Below are 21,324 nucleotides of genomic sequence, written 5' to 3'. Positions count from 1 at the left end.
GATAGTCCCGAGTGGCACAGCGGTCTAAGCCACTGCATCGCAGTGTTGCGGCATCACTACAGCCTGAGGTTCGATCCCAGGCTGTGTTAATGCCGGCCATGACCGGGAGTTCCATAGGGCGGCGCACAATTGGCCCAGCATCGTCTGGCTTAGGGGAGGGTTTCTGCTCGGCATCAAACTAATTTTCTCCACTTTGATGAGAATACATGAACGGTCATTCTATCAGCAGACAGCGCTCTGACTGATGTGTAGCTACTTTTCTCTGGTACTTTTCTCATAGTAGCCAGCCTACTTTTCTCTGGTAAAATGCAAGGTTAACTTTTAAGCAAAATATTAGAATGTAGCCAGCTACATTTCCTATGATAAACATTACAAAATATGAAGACCATGCATCATTTTTGCAAAAAAAAAGCGACATTGCTTTTTCTTTGTAAGCTCATTTACTTGTGTGGCTGATGGCGAAATAGCATTGCCCTTCTGTTGTCATCTGATGAAATGAAGCTGTTTTCTGCTGAATGTGTTGCACTAATGTATTTTCTGTGAAGGAAAAGTATAGTCGCACGTCCCTGATCACTATTGAAGCAAAAAAACACGACTTTCAATATAAAACGTGACCCCTGTCAATACACATCTGGACTCACCTGCTCCCGTTTTCTCCTGTTGTGCTACTTACAAACACACGTGACTGGCTCAACTGTGCTGGGATACTCCGGTAAGCTTCATAATGTGAAATGAAGAACACAATCTGCTTTATGTCCTAACTTTTTGCACAAGTTGACTGCAGGTATTAACTTAAGAAGTAGATAAAAATGTATTGAAAAACGTAATAGTTTCAATGTTGATGAAATTGAAAAACCATCCCGTGGCTCTTTCAGTATACGGTGTATATACCATATACCACCCAAGCCTAATACAGAGTCATATTCTACTTCCAAGGTCTTGTGAATGCCTAAAAGACAGTCCAAGCAAATTCACATTTATGTAACGTTGGCTGATGTAGTGTGTTGATTAAATATTAGCATCCCTGCTGACCGTGTGTTTAATTGTGCAGCAGAACAGAAGGCACCAGGCGGTGCAGTCAGTCTGAATGCCAGTTCCCCATGGCACTCCCTGAGCTAACCTGCCATGTCAAGCTGCTAACTGTCTGCTGAGGCTGGCAATGCTAAGTTGGCTAAGCACTGGGATTTAGCCAACCAAGAGGCTCTTAACACTTGTCATTGGAGTTTTTTTTGTACCGATGGGCCCACCCCTCTAAACATGCCCTATTTGATCTAGTTGTTGTCTTAGGTCTCTCTCTTTATGTGGTGTCTCTTGTCGGGATGTGTGTGTTGTCCTAGATTTTATTTTGAACCCCTGTCCCCGCTGGAGGCCTTTTGCCTTCTGGTAGGCCGTCATTGTAAATAAGAATTTGTTCTTAACTGACGTGCCTAGTTAAATAAAGGTTCAATAAATAAAACAAATCTACAAGTGGCATCAAGGGAGTACTGATATGGTGTGTTGTCGCCTTCACCCCCCCCCGCACTGCATGTATCAATGGACCTACACTCCATTTCCGTTTATGTATAATTTGTCACACAGGACTTCAATACTGTCTCAGAGGAGGCAGAGCACAAGTCTTTTTTGAGGTCAAAGTTACAAGGGAGGCAGCCCTTGTGCAGGGGGGCAGTGGCATGCCCAGTTGACAAGGTGTTAATGAAAGTAAAGCAGCCCACTCTCTCAGCAATTTTTCCAGACCAGAGCCCAGCTGCCAAGCCAGGCAGAGGGAGATGAAGGGTTGGCCTTCTGTTTCTCTGGTCTGCCTGCCTGGCCTCTTATTTTCCATTGAGTCAGCCCTCAGGCCTTCCTGAAATTACCAGCCTGGCCTGGCCATCTGAAGCTAGCCTGTTCCTAGATCTGTTTGTGCCGTTTTGCCACAATGACCATAGGAGTTGGTAAGACCGCACAAACCGATCTGGGACCAGGCTAACCCGAGGCTGGTTTTGTGATGAGCAGCCACTGTGGTCATGCTAGATCTCTCTCATAATGGAGACAAGTCACCTACTGTGGCTCTGCATTCAGCAACACTTCCACTGTCTTTCTAGTGCAGGCCACCCAGACTCTGTCTATACAATTACAAGTTGTCAGTCTTTATCATGTTGCAAGTTTCCACACATCACTAAATACTATTTAGTTGTAGTGCTATTATTTCCACAGAGCAAAGCAAAGATACATTTGTGTCGTGTTCTGAAAAGTGTTTGATGTTTTGTTTGTCCTTACTGCTTGTTTGAGTTAACCCACTAAACCACCTGACAGTGATTGAGCAATTGGATCCTTGCAGTGGTGTAAAAATACTAACTACTACTTAAGCAGTTTTCATGTATCTGTACTTTACCATTTACATTTTTGCTGAATTTTACTTCGCTACATTCCTATAGAAAATAATGTACTTTTTACTCCATACATTTTCCCTGACACCCAAAAGTAGTCGTTACATTTTGACAGGAACATTTTCCAATTTTCAAGAAAACATTCCTGGTCATCTCTTCTACACACAAATGTTTAGTTTGTAAATGATGTCTGAGTGTTGGCGTGTGCCCCTGGCTATCTGTAAGTAAAACAAGACAATTGTGCCATCTTGTTTGCGATAAGGAATTTGAAATGATTTAGACGTTTACTTTTGATACTTAAGTATATTTGAGAAATGACTTTGGATACTTATATTTGAAACCAAATACTTTGACTTTTACTGAAGTAGTATCCTACTGGGTGACTTTCACTTTTCTATTAAGGTATCTTTACTTTTACTCAAGTATGACAATTGAGTACTTTTTCCACCACTGGATCCTTATTTGAATTGTGATTTTTAAGAACAATGAGCCAATAATTTCTAAGTCTAATGCCATGTCACTCATACTCCTTAACATGTAGCAATAATATATCTGTGGCTTGATTTGATGCTTTGCATCACTCACCAGTCATTCATGACCAAGAAGTAAGAACCCTGACCCTATTTCTCTGATTCTCTGTTGATATGGTTGATTTGACACATTTTATTTTAGGGTAACAGGGCTTGGGTCTTTCCTATTTATTTTGTAATGTTGGGCCATGTTATACTGACACCTTGTGGTACTAATCTGTAATGCACAGAATGATCTCTTTCAAAGGTTCTCTGAATGTAGATGGGTGGAGGCTGAATAGAAAACCACAGTGATTGATGCCAGCGTCTGCCCACACATTGGCATAAGCCTAGTTAACCTCAGCCATATGCTTGGCAAGCATTTGGAGGTTGACATAGTAGGCATTTTCTGACTGACTCAGTACTGCAACTGAGCACAAACTGAGTTTGTGAAGGATACAATGAACATATTTCTTCTCCTGTTCTGGGCTCTGAGTCAATCCTAAATCACTAGTACTCTGTTATATGATACTGAAGACAACCATTTCTATAATGATTTTATTTACATCTGCTGACTGAGTATATTGTTACAGCTCTGGTTCCATGGAGGAAACAATAATAGACCTAACCTTGTTTCCATAGGAAATGGCTAAACACATCCAGGAAGAGGAGGAGCTGAGGAGCAAGGGGCAGGAAAGCCACTGTGATGGTACAGTCACACTTAGTTTATTTTCTTCTATAGTGAAGCAACAGATACTGTCACTATTGTTTTGTTTGGGCCTCAAACAAGATGTCCAATTATTCCTAGGCATGACAATACTTTATAATCTAACAGTGTACTTTATGGGTAAAAGGCCCCTCTGTTGACAGGGTCGTTTGCTTTAGGGTTATTTTTTATCATCTCCTATCTGTGGTTTCGTCTCTTTCTTTTATTCCTGAAATAATGTCTAATGGTGGCAAAGGTTGGTTGAATGATTGCTTTGGTTTAAATCATACTTTGAGTGGTACCTGCTATTCTGACCTGTCCTCTTGATTTTATTATGTTACTTGTCACCTGGGTCATTGTGTCCACACCTGGGTCATTGTAGCTGGGTTGTAGCTGTGGGGAAATGGGGGTACCTAGCCAGTTGCACAACTGAATGCATTTAACCAAAATGTGTCTTCCGCATTTAACCCAAATCCCTCTGGATCAGAGAGGTGCGGGGGACTGCTTTAATCAACGCCCACGTCATCAGCGCCCGGGGAACAGGTGTTGTGGGTTAACTGTCTTGCTCAAGGGCAGAATGGCAAGTTTTTCTACCTTGCCGGCTCAGGGATTCAAACTAGCGACCTTTCGGTTACTGGCCCAATGCTCTTAACCACTAGGCCTCCTGCGTAGAGCTGAAGTTACTTGGGGAGACTGAGCTCTAATCTAACCCTGCTTTGCTCTGCATGCTTGACTGCCTGTCCTCCTCCTCCTCAGCCGGACATTCCAATCTGCATCCACTGGACTCCACAGGTTTCCTGGCAGCCTTATCACTCTGGCAATCACTTGGCTCTAGCTAGCTTGTTAATAACATGGACCATGGCACTGTGTGCGTTGTGTTTTGTCTGTCAAGCTTGTATTTAAATGTTCACTTATAGATAAATAATCTAGGATAATTTAATGACATGCCTCTGAGCCAAATATTTAAAATAATTATTACAAAATGGCATGTCTAGCATGGTCCCTTGTATATTGACATGAACCCTGTGTTAGCCTGACACCATTCACTGTGCCTGTCTAATATAAACCATTAACACCCACACTCACTTGCTTTTGTGTTTGCATGTTTGGCTTGATTAAAGATGGTACCAGCGTCCGTGGCTCACCCTCGTCATCCCCACGCCAGCCTGCTCTCAGCACCAGCCCTAGCCAGGGAGAAGGGCTGCACCATCAGCCTGCTACCAGCAGGTGGCAATGTTCCACCTCTTACACACAGCCACAGTCAGACTCTACTGCTGAGCCTCTGTATGAGACCCACAGGTCAGCAGGACAGGATGACAGAAAACAATCATCACATAATGGACACTCTAATCCCCCTAGACTCATCAGAAACGACCTCCAATGCCCTCCACCACCTGACTATTTGAGTGATGAAGGCTCAGAGGACGCAGACACTGTTTTCCCTGAACACCTCCCTCCATCCCGGCCCTGTAGACTGGAGAAATGGCTCAATACTGCCCCTAGTGGTCACCAGGCTCCTGTGTACCAACCACCGGAGAGGAGTTACAGGAGTCTCGGCAGTCCCATCAGCTCCAGAGAAGAGCGCAGCAGGATGGGGGAGAGGGGAAATGGAGCAAGGGAGGAAAGGCATAGGGGGAGTTGGCAGGACAGGGATAGAGGGGTTAAGGAGAAGAGGGCTAGGATTTGGGACAAGAATCCCAGGGCAAAGCATGACCGGGGTTATGACAGGGACCCCAGGTCACATGAGGGGAGAGGGGGGCGCTACATCAGTAGTACTAATGACTCTGCCAGAGGGCTGCAGGATAGAGACCGAGACGCGGTTAGGAGGAGGTGGACCTACAGAGAAACCAGCGACAACAAACAAGTCCACTTCCAGGACGATGCCAGAAGGCATTGTTATAGTTACCATGACGACAGCAGGCGCGCAGTGAATGTATGGGAGTTGATTGCCCATGACTTAAGAGAGAGGTGTGTGGCCGCGAGGCAGAGCTTCCACGGGGGGTCAATGGTCACGGGGGGTCAGAGGTGAGATCAAAGACGGCCAAGTGCATGATGGGAAAAATGCCGTTGCCCACAGTGACTCTCAACACCAACAGAGAGCTTTTCTAAGAGCTGTCCCCACCAGGCGTAGTCACCATGGAGATGTCGGGGAAAGAACGAGAGCCTCACAAAGAGAAGGCTACAGTAACCAAGGCCATGGAGGAGAGGGAGAGAGAATCCTTGAAAACCTGACCATAGTGGAGGGTAGTGGGACTGAGGTCAATGTTGAACACAGTAGAGATGATGGGCTTTTCAGCAGAGGGAGAGGGGGGAGGAGGAGTAGTGGCGACCCTAGGAACAGGGTCAGCTCAGGTGGGGACCAGGAGAGGGAGGGCGGGGATGATAGGCACCACCATAGTGAGCGCAGGGTGAGGAGTGCAAGTGATCGCCAGCATGGGCTTAAGCAGGAGGAGCAGAACAGCTCAAAGGAGGAGGAAGAGGAGAGGAGGGAGGAGAGACCCCTGCAGAGAGTCCACCATCTCAGCCAAAGCTTCTGCAGCAGAGGGGCCTCCATCAGGGCCAGATCTAGGCACTCCTCCAGAGCAGGTAACACCCTGAGCTGCAGGGAACACCCTGAGCTGCAGGGAACACCCTGAGCTGCAGGGAACACCCTGAGCTGCAGGGAACACCCTGAGCTGCAGGGAACACCCTGAGCTGCAGGGAACACCCTGAGCTGCAGGGAACACCCTGAGCTGCAGGGAACACCCTGAGCTGCAGGGAACACCCTGAGCTGCAGGGAACACCCTGAGCTGCAGGGAACACCCTGAGCTGCAGGGGAGGCGGCTACTGTACTCTTTACCCAAAGCTTCCCAACAACCTCTCTTTGTGTACATCTACTCCTCTTCACGTCCTCCCTCATTCACCAATCAAATCTGGAAAAATCTACTCATCTTGGTTTTCTTGTGTTTAAGGGAGGGGCCTCCAATTTATACTTTTTTTTCTCAGAAATTAGATTTTTCTTTTGTAGTAGTGTTCATTCTGCTGGTCTGGGAAATACCTTCATCTGGATTTCCCTCATTTATAGACTAGCTGCTCTTCAACCCCTTCCCATCCTTCATCTTTGTCTTCTCTTGAAATTATCCAAGCGATGATTGTTGTTCTTCTTGATGAACCTATTTTATTCTTAAATAAGGAGTTTTGTCACATACACGGGATAGGTGAAGTGAGATGTTGTTCTGTAGGGTCAGCCATAGTAGTGTGACGCCCCTGGAGCAAAATAGGGTTAAGGCCTTGCTCACTTTTCATCTTGACAGCACAGGTATTTGAACCAGCAACCTTTCAGTTCCTGGCCCAACGCTATCGGCTAGGTTACCTGCTACCCCAGACCTGTCTTCCAGCACATGTGCTGTATGTTTCTTTTCTCTAAGTACACTGAAGAAAAATATTAACACAGCATGTAAAGTGTTGGTCCCATGTTTCATAAGCTGAAATAAAAGATCCCAGAAATTGTACATGCGCACAATAAGCATATTTCTCAAACGTCTCTGTTAGTGAGCATTTCTCCTTTGCCAAGATAATCCATCCACCTGACAGGTGTGGCATGATCATTGCACGGTTGCACCTTGTCCTGGGAACAATAAAAAGACAGTCTAAAATATGCAGTTTTGTCACACAACACAATGCCACATGTCTCAAGTTTTGAGGGAGAGTGCAATTGGCAGGCTGACTGCAGGAATGTCCACCAGAGCTGTTGCCAGAGAATTGAATGTTAATTTCTCTACCATAAGCCACCTCCAACGTCGTATTACAGAATTTGGGAGTACATCCAACCGGCCTTACAACCATAGACCACATGCAACCACGCCAGCCCAGGACTTCCACATCCGGCTTCTTCACCTGCGGATCGTCTGAGACCAGCCACCCGGACAGCTGATGAAACTGTGGGTTTGCACAACCAAATAGTTTCTGACATTTTGTGCAGAAATTCTCAGGAAAGCTCATCTGCGTACTCGTTGTTCACACCAGGTTTTTGACCTGACTGCAGTTTGGCGTCAGAACCGACTTCTGTGGGCAAATGGTATGGGCAGGCATAAGCTAGGGACAACGAACACAATTGTATTTAATCAATGGCCATTTGAATGCACAGAGATACCGTGATGAGATCCCGAGGCCCATTGTCATGCCATTCATCCGCTGCCATCACCTCATGTTTCAGCATGATAATGCACTGCCTCATGTCGCAAGGATCTGTACACAGTTCCTGGAAGCTAAAAATGTCCCAGTTCTTTCATGACCTCCATACTCACCATTTAAGAATGTTTGGCATGCTCTGGATTGACGTTTACGACAGCGTGTTCCAGTTCCGCCAATATCCACCAACTTCGCACAGCCATGGAAGATGAGTAAGACAGCATTCCACAGGCCACAATCAACAGCCTGATCAACTTTATGTGAAGGAGATGTCGCAATGAGTCACATCAGATACAGATACTGACTGGTTTTCTGATCCACTCCCCTACTTTCTTTTTTTTTCTCTTTTTTTTTAAGGCAACTGTGACCAACCGCTGCATATCTGTATTCCCAGTCATGTGAAATCCATAGATTGGGGCCTAATTAATTGATTTAAATGGACTGATTTCCTTATATGAACTGTAACTCAGTCAAATCTTTGAAATTGTTGCATGTTGCGTTTATATTTTTGTTCAGTGTACTTATCTTCACAAGATGTCATTTCATAGACCTTTTAATCATACCACATCACAGCCTTTCTCTCTAAACCTTCCTGACCCAGGTCTTTCCTTCTACAGGAGCTGCGCTGCAGCCGGAGGAGGGGGTGTGTCTGGACCTGGGGGAACTGCACCAGGTGTTGCTGGATGAGGAGCTGGCCAGGAGGCTGCAGAAGGAGGAGGAGAAGCTGTTGACTAGGGTAAGAGAGGATCATCCTACTGGCTGTACTGTCGGCTCACATCCAGCTATGTTACTTAATGTTGCTGTCTGATGAAAAGTCTGTTTTGAAAATTTGAGGTTTTCAGGAAATGTATTTTATTTTTTACACATTAACGAACATACAATTATGAAACTTCAGAAGCTATTTTGAATATGTTCTTGGTCCTAGAGTCATGACATGTTGTCATGTCTTTGGCTATGCCGGATTAAGTGATATGACATGCTAACCTATAAAATCCTTTCTCTGTAATTAATATTACCTGATTAAGCTAATCATGTAAATGTAATTAACTAGAAAGTCGGGGCACCACGGAAGAACGTTTATAGAGCCGTTATCTTCCGAATAAACTCTTAGAATACTTAGTAATCTTTTACATCGATAGCAGTCAATATTAACCCTTATCTTCACGAACCCTGGCTAACAAGTTGAATCAGCAATACACAATTGGGTTTAATTATTTATTTACTAAATACCTAAAGTAATTGCACAGTATTACAAATACACAGAATACAAATGATGTCATACAGAAAACATCCCTGGTAGACGGAACCTGTATGATGGCTGGTTACACAAAGGAAAGGGGGTTGGGCTTGAATGAAAGAGCGGGAAGACTTAGGAACCACAAACAGCAGCTATGCTATCGTAAATACATTATCTTATGCATTTTAAATTACCGCCCATTTGGAAAAGGAAAATGTAATAAATATTTACTCTGAGCTGCGCTTCGGTAGATTGGTCGTAGATGCTGGCTGGGTTGGCCAACAGATCTTCCTGTCCTCGGGAAGAATGTCTCTGGTGGTACATTGGATACGTGGTGGTATCTTCGTCTGTTTGTTAGACTGGATCCGTCGTCCGTCCTTTCCTAGCCCACGTCTACAGCGGCCGCTGCTAACTCAACGGCTAGGAAGTATCACTTCTGTAGTGAATAAGCTCAAAGTTCATACCATTCGCCACCAAAGCTCACGCTGAGGTTGGCTTAGTTCTGTACTTGACGTGTAGAGGCTGCAGACCTCACGTACTGGAACATGTGGTTATCTTTTCGTCAAAGGCTTATATAGTGGAGAGGGGGAAGGATGTGTTTCATTGTTTATAACCCGTCTCTTCACAGGGGTGGGCCACTGATCAAGCAGGGCACTTTCCTTATGAAAACCCAATTCTCTCATTTGGAAGCTAAAATTACATTTAATCTCCTAACAAACAATTTCAATATCAAACATTTCAATTGCATAACAATTCCATGTGACTCTGATAACTAGAGGGTGTATACTTTCCCAGGTACAGTTTGTCATCCTGTCATCAGTCATAATGTCTCAGATGACAACCGAACTGACATCCATACTCATTACGTTCCAAAGCATATTTCCAACTGGTTTTATTACCAAAATATGGTTCCTTTCCCCATTTGTTTGATGCTACCAGACTCTCTATATTTAACAGGACAGCAGTCCTTCAGGAGAGCAGTCCTTCAGTAGGGTCAGAAAGAGAGGGGAAGGGAGAAAGGTATTTATGGGGGGGTCATAAACCTTACCCACAGGACAACGTCATGACAATGTTCAGAGTAGATTGAGGGGAGTTACTGTGGCAACGCCATGCTGAGTTATCCTCTTGTCATTGCAGAGCCCTCCAGCACGTTCTTCCCTCTCTCAACATGACTCCTACCCAGAGGGAGACTTCAGAGTTGCGCAAGTGGCTCAGGATGAGGTAAGATACAGGTGTAAAAGGAAATATCATGATTTCGGTATTATATCCCAACAGAAGAGGCTATGATTTAGGTCAGAAGTCTTCAACCTTTTCTTGCCCAGGCACCCGCTCCCAGGAAAACCGAAGACCCAGGGACCCCATCATATGTTAACAAAACGAATAATGGCGAGGAGAAGTAATCAATATTTTAAAATGAATAGATCTGCTAAACATTTCTTTTTCATTATTTTGACCTCCCCACATTACAATTGGAGGAAGTGTAAACTCTAACATACTGCAGCCTATTAGCTAGAAAGGTAACTCCAAACACATTTTTGCTTAGAGCAGCTATTTATCTGGTTAAACAAAGGTTAGCAAAAGCTTGTCCAAGTCAATAAAACTTACCAGCAGCCAGTGGTAGCCTGTCCGCAGGTGCTTTTTCAAGGCCTATGTTAGATAGATATTCCAGTGAGTGTAATTGGCTCTTATTTTGCTCAATATTAGGAGTTAAGAAATAAAGTTGACATCATTAGAAATAATATATTCTACTCTTTTCTACTGTAGGTATGTAATTCAAAAGTCGTTTATTTCTTGCTTCTATATTTTTCGCACACCCCCTGCGAAAAGGGCTCCCGAGTGGCGCGGTGGTCTAAGGCACTGCATCTCAGTGCTAGAGGCATCACTACAGACCCTGGTTTGATTCCAGGCTGTATCACAACCGACTGTGATTGGGAGTCCCATAGGGCGGCGCACAATTGGCCCAGCGTCGTCCGGGTTAGGGTTTGGCCAGGGTAGGCCATCATTGTAAATAAGAATTTGTTCTTATTATCTTATCTGACTTGCCTAGTTAAATCAAATTAAAAACATTTATTAAAAAAGTACCTTTTGGGGGCTGTGGACCCCCAGTTGAATTCCCCAGATTTAAGGAGAGGTATATTACCTTCTTTAACTAGGGGATGCGCTTCCAAAGTTCATTTGACCTTTTTATCAACCCATCTCCAAAATTCATCAGATAAATCATAGGCTCAGCAAAAACCAGCAGACCAATGCGTCCTTCTATAATCATATGCGTCCTTCTATAAACATAGCCTCTTCCTTGGGTTCAGCTAGAGTCCACCTGTTCAATGTGTAACAACATGCCTATTGTGTATTGACCCTTCATGGTCACTGTGTCCTCTGTCAGGAAATCGCCCGCTTCATGCAGAAACAGGAAATACAGTTGAAGCACCAGTCACGTGACCTTAATGGCCCGGGGTCACAATGTGAACAGCATGACCTGGCTGACCCCCACAACAGGAGAACTGTCAGAGAGAGACCGGTAGCTGCTGCTGCTTTTATGAGCCATTGTCTACATAGAATGTTAACTATTGACACTATACATTGACTTAACAGTCTTATTTCAAACCAATATTATAATAATAATGTGTTCTGTGTGTCAGATTCAGCGGGAGAGACTGGACTCTGAGGGCCTTCCATCTCCTACTGAGGATTGTTCTCCAGACTATCAGGCCCCTAGCCCCACCTTAACACTGTGAGTCAGGCTTGGGCGGTATCCACATTTCCATACCTTCAAACCAACCATCCTGGAGTATGCAGTATTAACAAGTACATGTAAAATCCCATTGTGGATGCTAGCTAAATGCAAATGAGCATATGCAAACAATTTATATGGTCTCACAAACTATTTGCAGGACAGACATCCCAGCTCATAAAGTTATACAAGAAACTCAAAAATGCTACTCACATTTTTCCTCACGCACAAAACAAATATTAGACCGCAAGGATCTTGATCCTGGATGGGATTCTCTGCAGTTACCAAGATAAGCTTGATTTTTGTAGGAAGCTAGCCACTTGGATAACTAGTTAGTAAGTTAGCAAACAAAATACACAACTGCAGAGTATTTAGCACCTTTTAGACAGTTAATAGTTATAGCACATCTAGCTGGAAAATATTTAGCTAAGGTGTTACTAGATCACCTTGTCTCTCGTTGTGCGTTTCTAAACAAACGTGACCGGCTCAGCTATTTTAAGGGAACTAGGCCTACTGGTAAGCTTCATAATGAAAAATAATGTAACAGGTAAAATGAAGGACGTGATCTGCTTTATCTCCTAACCTAGTGCACAAGTTGACTGCAGGTATTTACAGTCCAAATAAATACTTAAATGTAATAAAAACTTTATTGAAAATCATACCATGAGTATTTCAAAATACCCCGGTATACCGCCCAACCCTACTGTGCCACTCTAATGTAATGTATAATTCTGGGAAACCCCCGTCTGGAAATGCCCTCCTTAGCACCTGACTGATCTTATCATTTGCTGCTAAAATATGGGTCTTTTGAAAAAGTCTTTGCTAGAGATTTCCTACCTGTTGAATGGACTGCAATCATATGTTTTGTAATAGATTAGGCTATGAAAAGTTCTATATTTCAAGCTGCTACTTATATCCTTACAGATCACAACAGCCAATCAGAAACATTGCAGAGGAACTGGACCCAACTTTCAAGACCAAGAGACCAGGCAAGGAGAGCATCAGAGCAGGACAGACCATTTCTGGTAGGAATAACAACGTAACACCTGACCATAACATGTAGCTTTATATAGAGGTAATGTACAGTTATAGGACCTTCTGTTGTCTTCCTTATAGGCCCATCCTCCTGTCAGTCTCATCCAATCCCCCACTCTGACTTACATGACTTCATGGAGGAGCCTGCGTTCATCCCGCCCACCAAGAGGCAAAGCGCCAAATCAGGACGCGCCAAATCCAAAGAGAAGAAGGAGAACTGTAAGCAGCAGTGATGTCACAGTTAGCGATACTGGGCCTGGGTGTACAGGGAACAAACCCTCACCCCCCATATCCACTTACACCCCCCACACTACTTAACCTGGTCCCAAGAGGACTATCTCCAGATACTTGTATTATTATTTAGTTGTCCCAACTAGCACTTTAACCAGTTAAGAAATACAATTGGAGATGTTGTTTTTGTTTAAATTACTGGTGTAGATAAGTCAACAATTTGGGTTCATATAACCTAATATAATTAACAAAGGGAAGAATTATTGTTGACCTGCCAATTATTATCTCTTCTGTGTTGATGAGAGAAGGTTAATTTGATTGTTTGATTGTTTGTTACTTTTATTTGTGTTTTATTATTTAGTATTATTAAAGGGATACTTCAAGATTTTGGCAGTGAGGCCCTCTATCTACTTCCCCAGAGTCAGATGAAGTCGGATACCATGTTTGTCTGTCCAGTATGAAAGAAGTTAGAGGTAAATTTGTGAGCCAATGCTAACTAGCGGTAGCGCAATTACTAGGAGTCTATGGGTATCTACTAGCATGCTAGCAGATAGCACAATGACTGGAAGTCTATGGGTAATGCTAGTTAGCATTGACTCACAAATTTACCTTCAACTTTCATACTGGACACTGAGACACAAACATGGTATCTGAGTTCATCTGACTCTGAGGAAGTAAATAGAGAGCCTCACTGCCAAAAACCTGAAGTATCCCTTTAATGGGAGATCTTAGTAACACTCCAATTCAAACGGCTTCAACCATATCTGACAGAGATTGCATCCAATCCCTCCTCTTGTCAATATCTGTTTGAAAAATACCTGAGGAGCTCTCTACCATTACTATCATGTCATTCACACCCTGCTAAAGTGACAAGTTTCCCCAATTACTGGGAAATAGACGTGTCACTTTATGCTAATACAGTATTTCCCCAGTAAGCCAAGTCTATGGTAGGATATTGAGTCATATGTTTAATCCCTGGGATCCCCATGCTGTACATACTGTACTGTAGCCATCCTACAGCTAACTCTCCATCTTTAGTGTATGACAGGAGGATACTGCAAACCCAGTCAACAGAGCATACTGCTGACATGAGTTAACTAAACCTTCTACCAGCAACCTTAACTGGACATTGATTGGTTATGTAAGTTCAACTACTAAAATGCATCCTCAATGTAGTTTTCCCACCAACTCTCTGCTTCCCGTCCTTTTGCAGCGCTGCAACTGTCATTCGAGCATTCAACAGACAATCATCGCTCCATACTGTACATTTCCCTTCCTTTTATTTAAACAGCATTTTTTTGCACACATCAGACAGTCACTGCTGGGCTTGTAGTTTGCTACAACTGTTATCTTTATTGCATGATTTTTGTTTAAGCACACACAATTGTTGCTTACTTATGTGACCTATTATTGCCAGTTATTTTGTATGGAAGAGTTGATTCAAACGATCACATTTATTTTGTATTGATAGATAGTTTTAGTTGTTTTATGTTTATAGTGTCTTATGAACACAATCTGCTTCATCGCTTGAATTTAATCTTGTACATTTACTTTTATTTTAACATTATGGTCCAAATATTTTTTGCCTGTTTGAGCATGAACGTTCTTCATTCTGTTCTTCTATTTAAATAAATGTCCATATTACCATTGAGAGACATATTAGATACACACACACACACACACACACACACACACACACACACTGGTATTAGTGCTCTCGTAGGTTTATGAGAAGCTTTTCTGAATAAAATTAACAGCCATGAAACCTCAGCAGTAATATTGTCTTTTTCCTCTCTTAGGGAAACTTGCAGTGCCTTTGGAAAGTGTTCAGACCCCTTGACTTTTCCCTCATCCTGTTATGTTACAGCCTTATTCTAAAATTGATTCAGTTATTTTTTTCCCCTTAGCAATCTACACACAATACCCCATAATGACAAAGCAAAGTTATTTTTTTGCAAATGTATTAAAAAAAACATCTTATTTACATAAATATTCAGCCCCTTTTGATATGAGACTTGAAATTAAGCTCAGGTACATCCTGCTTCTATTAATCATCTTTGAAATGTTTCTACAACTAGATTGGTAAATTCGATTGAATGGACATGCTTTGGAAAGGCACACACCTGTCTATGTAAGGTCCCACAGTTGACAGTGCATGTCAGAGCAAATGCCATTCCATGAGGTCGAAGGAATTGTCCGTAGAGCGACAAGACAGGATTGTGTCGAGGCACAGATCTGGGGAAGGGTACCAAAACATTTCTGCAGCATTGAAGGTCCCCAAAAACACAGTGGTCTCCATCTTTCTTAAATGGAAGATGTTTGGAACCACCAACAATCTTCCTAGAGCTGGCCGCCCGGCCAAACTGAGCAATCGGGGGAGAAGGGCCTTGGTCAGGGAGGTGACCAAGAACCTGATGGTCATTCTGAAAGTTCCTCTGTGGAGATGGGAGAACCTTCCAGAAGGACAACCATCTCTGCAACACTCCACCAATCAGGCCGTTATGGTAGAGTGGCCAGACGGAAGCCTCTCCTCAATAAAAGACACATGGCAAAATGCACCTAAAGGACTCTCAGACCATGAGAAACAAGATTCTCTGGTCTGATGAAACCAAACTTGAACTCTTTGGCCTGAATGCCAAGCGTCACGTCTGGAGGAAACCTGGCTCCATCCCTACGGTGAAGCATGGTGGTGGCAGCATCATGCTGTGGGGATGCTTTTCAGGGGCAGGGACTGGGAGACTAGTCAGGATCGAGGGAAAGATGAACGGAGCAAAGAACAGAGATCCTTGATGAAAACCTGCTACAGAGCGCTCAGGACCTCAAACTGGGAGACGGTTCACCTTCCATCAGGACAACAACCCTAAGCACACAGCCAAGACAACGCAGGAGTGGCTTTGAGACACATCTCTGAATGTCCTTGAGTGGCCCAGCCAGAGCCCGGACTTGAACCCGATCGAACATCTCTGGAGAGACCTGAAAATAGCTGTACAGCAACGCTCCCCATCCAACCTCAGAGAAGAATGGGAGAAACTTCCAAAATACAGGTGTGCCAAGTTTGTAGCGTCATACCCAAGACTCGATGTTGTAATAAATGCCAAAATGTGCTTCAACAAAGTACTGAGTAAAGGGTCTGCATACTTACATGACATTTCAGTTTATTTTTAATAATTTAGCAACAATTTCAAAAACGTTTTGCTTTGTCATTATGGGGTATTGCGTGTAGATTGAGGTGGAAAAAAACGATTTAATCAATTTTAGAATAAGGCTGTAACATAACAATGAAGAAAGTCAATGGGTCTGAATACTTTCCGAAGGCACTGTATGCCGACGAGAAATGTGCTGTAGTAAATTTAGCTGACTATGACAAAGTTGGTTGGAATACAGTAAGACAACCCAGTGGTATTTACTTGTTCTTTAATATCAAAACATCCAACAATATTACAGTACTTATTCAATCAGTACCATTTACTCATGGCCCAAGTCAAATGACATAACATATTGTATACAAGGCATAGGAAGTCCTAGGAGCCTGCCAGTCCAAGTACTTCAGGATATTCACATGAATGCCACTCAATAATCCATCAGTGTAACTGGCTCTTTAAAAACCCTGTCCTCGGATGACTGACAGTCTGTGGCGGTGATGACTCATTAACACCACTACTGTTATAAACCCACTCCATGGGTGTGGGTTAACATTTTACACCATGTAGATAATTATGGCCCCTATTGTGAATGTGAGATGTTCCATCTCATTGGGCTATGCCTGTCACACTAGCTAAATACAGATACAGTTCAGACACCCATGCGTAGTTACTGTAACTCCACGATACGCTACTCCTCTGTATACTCATGACAAGTCAAGGTTACATGAGTACAGATCTGACCAATGTTTCTACACGATCCTCTGCCTGAGGTGCTCTTTTTAACAGTCACGGGTCTTTCCTGCACTGTGTAATTCAGCATTCCAACAGGATCCCGTGAGCTTTAGTCAGACCAGTTTCATTCTGCGTTCATTGTGTACATTCCCAGCAGTGATGGTACTACATGATTAATGACGTCAGAATCCCTCGGCTTTCCCAGCTCTGCCTAGTGGAGAGGCCACAGGGAAGTATCGCGTGTCAGACACTATCTGAATAAAAACGTGCTGTACAATGGGATGACAGATCTGTGATAAAGTGTCTGACACGCGATACTGCTGCCCTGTTCCTGCTGAGGGTGGTGGAAACTGACCTCTATCAGGCTCCTCGGCTCATCTGAGAGGGGGAGGGGGGGATGCCTTGTAAAAGCTATTCTTTACAACCAGGGCAAAACGGCTTGAGTTAACATGCATGTATAAGCAAGCCAAAGGAACACCCACAAACAATGCTTGTGATTGCAAAACTAGTGGTGAAAGGATTTAATCAAACTAGGTTAAAGGTAGCCCTTTGGAATCACTTTCAATGCCTATTGCCTACATTATAAATTGCGTGTCAAGTGCAATTTACATTTGTATTAGTTTATTCATGGTTCCAATGACCTTAGATAAGTTTCTGTGTAAAGGGCTGGGGAAACCCCCACGAGAGGATTCCCTGACCTTTAGCATTCCCTACTACATTTATAAGGAAAGTCCAGACCCCTTGCTTCCTGGCAGTGTATCATAGAGAAGAATATGACATATTGTTTCCCACACATGTCCTTCACTCTTATCCCATTCAATACAAGCAGTACTTTCACACAAAAAGCTGCTCCAAGTCCCGTACTGTATCACATTGGTACATTCCTAACAAAGTGCTGAGAAAAACACCTTATGTCCTTGCTGTAATTAATCTCCGGTGCAATTAAATGTCACATTTTGGGTTACAGTAATGTTAAATAGGGGTATTTACTTCTGCTCAGTAACTGTGGGCAGTGGAGTTTAGCCTTACAGGAAATCCGTGAATATGATATGCCAGTGGGAGGCATGTGGGCAGTCACATCTAGCTGTCTGTGGTTTACACTGTTGCTGCAACCCCACATGCGCTGTATTATACTTAAACGGCATGACTCTGCTCACACCCTCGCACATACAAATGTCAAGTGTATTTCATCACGTTTAGGTCATCTAAACTATATTAACTGGAAACTGTGCTAATAAAACCAGGAAATGTACATAGTTGAACTAATCCAGCAGCAGACACTTGATACAGTAACTGCTGGGAGGTCAAATAATGACAATGTTTTTCCAGCTGAAAACTTCCCCACCACTACTGACATTTGAATATCAGTTTACTGGCTGACATAAATTGTATACTTTCACAGAAAGTTATTGTTACATAGAGATCTCAATATTAACATCTTTGAATGTGCATGTAAGATACAAACAAATACTAAGGTATTAAAGAGCTCACAAATGCTCAAAGGTATCTGAACCTCTCAATTCCTTAGTGACAGTGTGTGTCATGAACAATCAGAGTCTAACAGTACCGGAACGATGTGTTGGCCAATCACTGGAAAGGCATCAGAGAGCCAGTGTGTGAGGTAGGGGCCTGTAGATCAGACCTAGTATAACCCCGCCACTCCCAATCACACAGGCAGGAGCTTGGTCTCAGAGTCCTGGGAGTGCAGTGTTTCAGAACTGCTACCCTGTTCCTGCTGAGGGTGGTGGAAACTGACCTCCATCAGGCTCCTCGGCTCATCTGAGATGGAGAGGGGGGGGGATATAGGGGAGCGAGGGAGGAACAGAGAGAATATTGAGTTTATATTTGAATCTGAGGTTAAGACAAAGCTGTTTCCACATTTCAGGACTACAGTTTGAAAGCTTACAGAATATTGATCCAGTATGGATGAGTTGTCCCCTGATGATGAGGAGGAACATGATTACCTGTAGGAGGAGTTGGCACAATAAGGTTTGGCTCATTGCGGGTTGTCTTCTCTGGTTTCTTTTTGTTGTTGATGATGATGACCAGAAACAAGATGATAAGGATGATAAAGACCCCACACGAGGCCGTTATAGCCCAAACCAGCCCTGTGCCAGCTGGGAGTAAGAGGATGGCATCTTTCAAACAAAGTGATATTACAACATACATTTTGCCATAGTGTTAGATTCACAGGTCTTACCTTCAGAGCCCCGTTTCGTAGGTAAGGTAATCACTTGGGGGATTAAATTGCTGCACTTGCTGTCACTAACTGCATCTCCCAAGGCCACAATGTGTTCATGGGGATGGGGACAGCTGGGACAGAGATGGAGAAATAAAGATTCAAGATTGGCTTTCTCCGATATCAGATTACATTGAGTAGCCATGGCGCAGGATTTTTGTTCCGGGTTGCCGTGATTTGCTGCATTCGGTAATAATTTGTTGGCAAATTAATGCCATGGCATTAGTACTACCAGTACACCAATATTGAATCAAACTCAGAGTTTAGGGGAAAATTAAATCTAACCTTGTTCTCCAAGGCTTGCACTTCTCATGGATTTGGTCACTGAAGGTCCCAACTGGACAATTCCGGCAGGAGCCTATGAAGACAGACAGACAGGCAGAGGTTTGAGACTTGGTGAACAAGTGTCCTGAGCTTGTGCGTCTTATTAGGCATGACAGATAACTTGTATGACTTCAGTGTTTGCAGGTACAGATATGTGTCTTACGTGCAGCAGGAAGAGGTTCCTGGCCCTTTCCACACTCCTGGACACAGAAGGAGCAGTGGCCATCGCCACATCTGAGTCCTGCCTTACAGTCACACTCTGTGTCCTTGCTTCTTGTACAGGCCTTCTTAAGGGTCTGGGCCCCACCTACACACACACACACACAAGCATGCGAAAGTGGAGTAAAATGAATAATTCTTAAAAGTCTAATTTATCAAACAATAGACATTTCAGTTCAGGGGCTAATAAATGATGTTAAAAGCTTCAATATCCTGGTGACATACCTACACACTGAGTACACCTGCGACAGGAGAGTGATGTTGTGTCAGTTGTGTAGGTCTCATTACTACAGGGAACACACAGCTTTTTGGGGTCTGGACCACAGGGAGTCACCAGACGGTTCCCTACACAAATACACACACAGACAACATTGAACGTACTATATTGAAATCAAATCTGCATCCATAATAACTCAACAGTCAGGTGATTAACATCACATTTGCTTCATCAGTAGCAATTGCAGTGGACATGAATATATAAGGTAAATGCTTTTGATAGGAAACTATTTCCATTCCCCTCCCACATAGAGCTGAGTTTATCATTGATCTGATCCTGGGTGATCATTATCCATCCCCTTTAATGTGGTCCTAATAGAAACCACTGAAAATCAACTGGGTCACTGTGGTATAACCACTAAAGAGGAAATAATATTTAATTCACAACCTGGGATTCATTCATCCCCATGAAAGACGGGCTCTATTCAATCTGCCTCCCAGAAGTTAATTTGTACAGTTTTGTTGACATTTAAAGGCAATGTTTCAGCTTTAGCAGAGACAGCATTCACGGTTAACGCTGCATATGTCATGTCAATCGGAAATTAACTTTACATTTCTATCGCGGAATCTGTAACGCTTCAATTTTACAGATTGAATAGACCCCATAATTTAACCAGATAAACCCTCTAGAATTGATTTCTCAAAATCCAAGCCATATTACATTAATTGTTGATTATTTACTGAGTACAGTTACAGTTCAACCATATACAGTTGCCTAGTTTAGAAACGTACCTTTATGGCAGCTTTCACAGCAGATATCCGGAGAGCCGGGAGAGGTTGTCCATTTCGCACAGCCTATCGCTATCTCGCCAGCGCTACTCACACAGCCCGATATGAGCAGAGAGAAACACAGTACCCTGAGGACCAGATGCATCGTCTTTCACAGCCCTCCAGACCAAATATATAGCTAAGCAGGGCTATAGATTCCAGATGACAGCAGTGCAGGTGTTAGAAAATAATAATAATCCAAATAGAATTGACATTAACAATGGTGTTTAATCTACTTGAAAGCACCTTCTTGTACCAGTAAACCCAGATATTACTAACTGTCCTTGCCTTAATGTACCCTACCATTGCCTTGAGGGCGTGGCAAAATATTTATTGACGGTATTAAAACCAATGATTTCTATTTGTTGAAAACCAGCGTGCCAAAAAAACCAACAAAAATACCCAGCCTCCATCTTGGCACTCCCCCCACGATTGTAAAAAAAAGCTGTAGAAATGCATTTGGACGTTCGTTTTTGACACATTTACTGTATTACAGACACCTTAATGCATACTTTTAAATTATATTATGTGAGCTAAACATACAAATATCAATTTTTTTAATATATTAAAACATTTTTCATAAAGTATACTTTTTTGAGATTACTAATGTTACTGTCCCATCTACAACAACAAAATAC

General features: G+C 43.1%; 2 protein-coding genes across 5 annotated transcripts in view; one reads left to right on the top strand and one right to left on the bottom strand.

The window, feature by feature from the left end:
• The window catches only part of LOC115165766 (coiled-coil domain-containing protein 50), a 36,442-nt gene extending 21,687 nt beyond the window's left edge, over positions 1–14,755 (top strand). For 3 of the 4 annotated variants that reach the window (XM_029719117.1, XM_029719118.1, XM_029719116.1), the window contains exons 6-7: positions 3,518–3,584; positions 4,703–5,674. In XM_029719117.1, coding sequence (XP_029574977.1) covers positions 3,518–3,584; positions 4,703–5,610 — 975 coding nt within the window. In that variant the 3' untranslated portion in view covers positions 5,611–5,674. Of the gene's footprint in view, positions 1–3,517; positions 3,585–4,702; positions 5,675–8,368; positions 8,488–10,125; positions 10,210–11,371; positions 11,507–11,627; positions 11,720–12,643; positions 12,745–12,835 lie in introns of those variants that run through there. The other variant, XM_029719119.1, reaches the window with a different exon arrangement.
• A 1,627-nt stretch (positions 14,756–16,382) lies between these two features.
• LOC115165765 (tumor necrosis factor receptor superfamily member 9) lies at positions 16,383–21,046 on the bottom strand. Its single transcript, XM_029719114.1, has 7 exons — positions 20,651–21,046; positions 19,868–19,987; positions 19,587–19,730; positions 19,385–19,457; positions 19,061–19,173; positions 18,825–18,977; positions 16,383–18,639 (listed from the first exon to the last, which is right to left on the bottom strand). Exons 1-7 carry the CDS (start codon positions 20,790–20,792, stop codon positions 18,527–18,529), a joined length of 858 nt encoding a protein of 285 aa, XP_029574974.1. The 5' UTR covers positions 20,793–21,046; the 3' UTR covers positions 16,383–18,526.
• Positions 21,047–21,324: the final 278 nt, after the last annotated feature.

This window comes from Salmo trutta, chromosome 28 (genome assembly GCF_901001165.1).
Source record: "Salmo trutta chromosome 28, fSalTru1.1, whole genome shotgun sequence".
NCBI classification, from domain to species: Eukaryota; Metazoa; Chordata; class Actinopteri; order Salmoniformes; family Salmonidae; genus Salmo; species Salmo trutta.
Note: the sequence above shows the minus strand (reverse complement) of the source record. Positions and strands in the feature narration are given on the sequence as shown.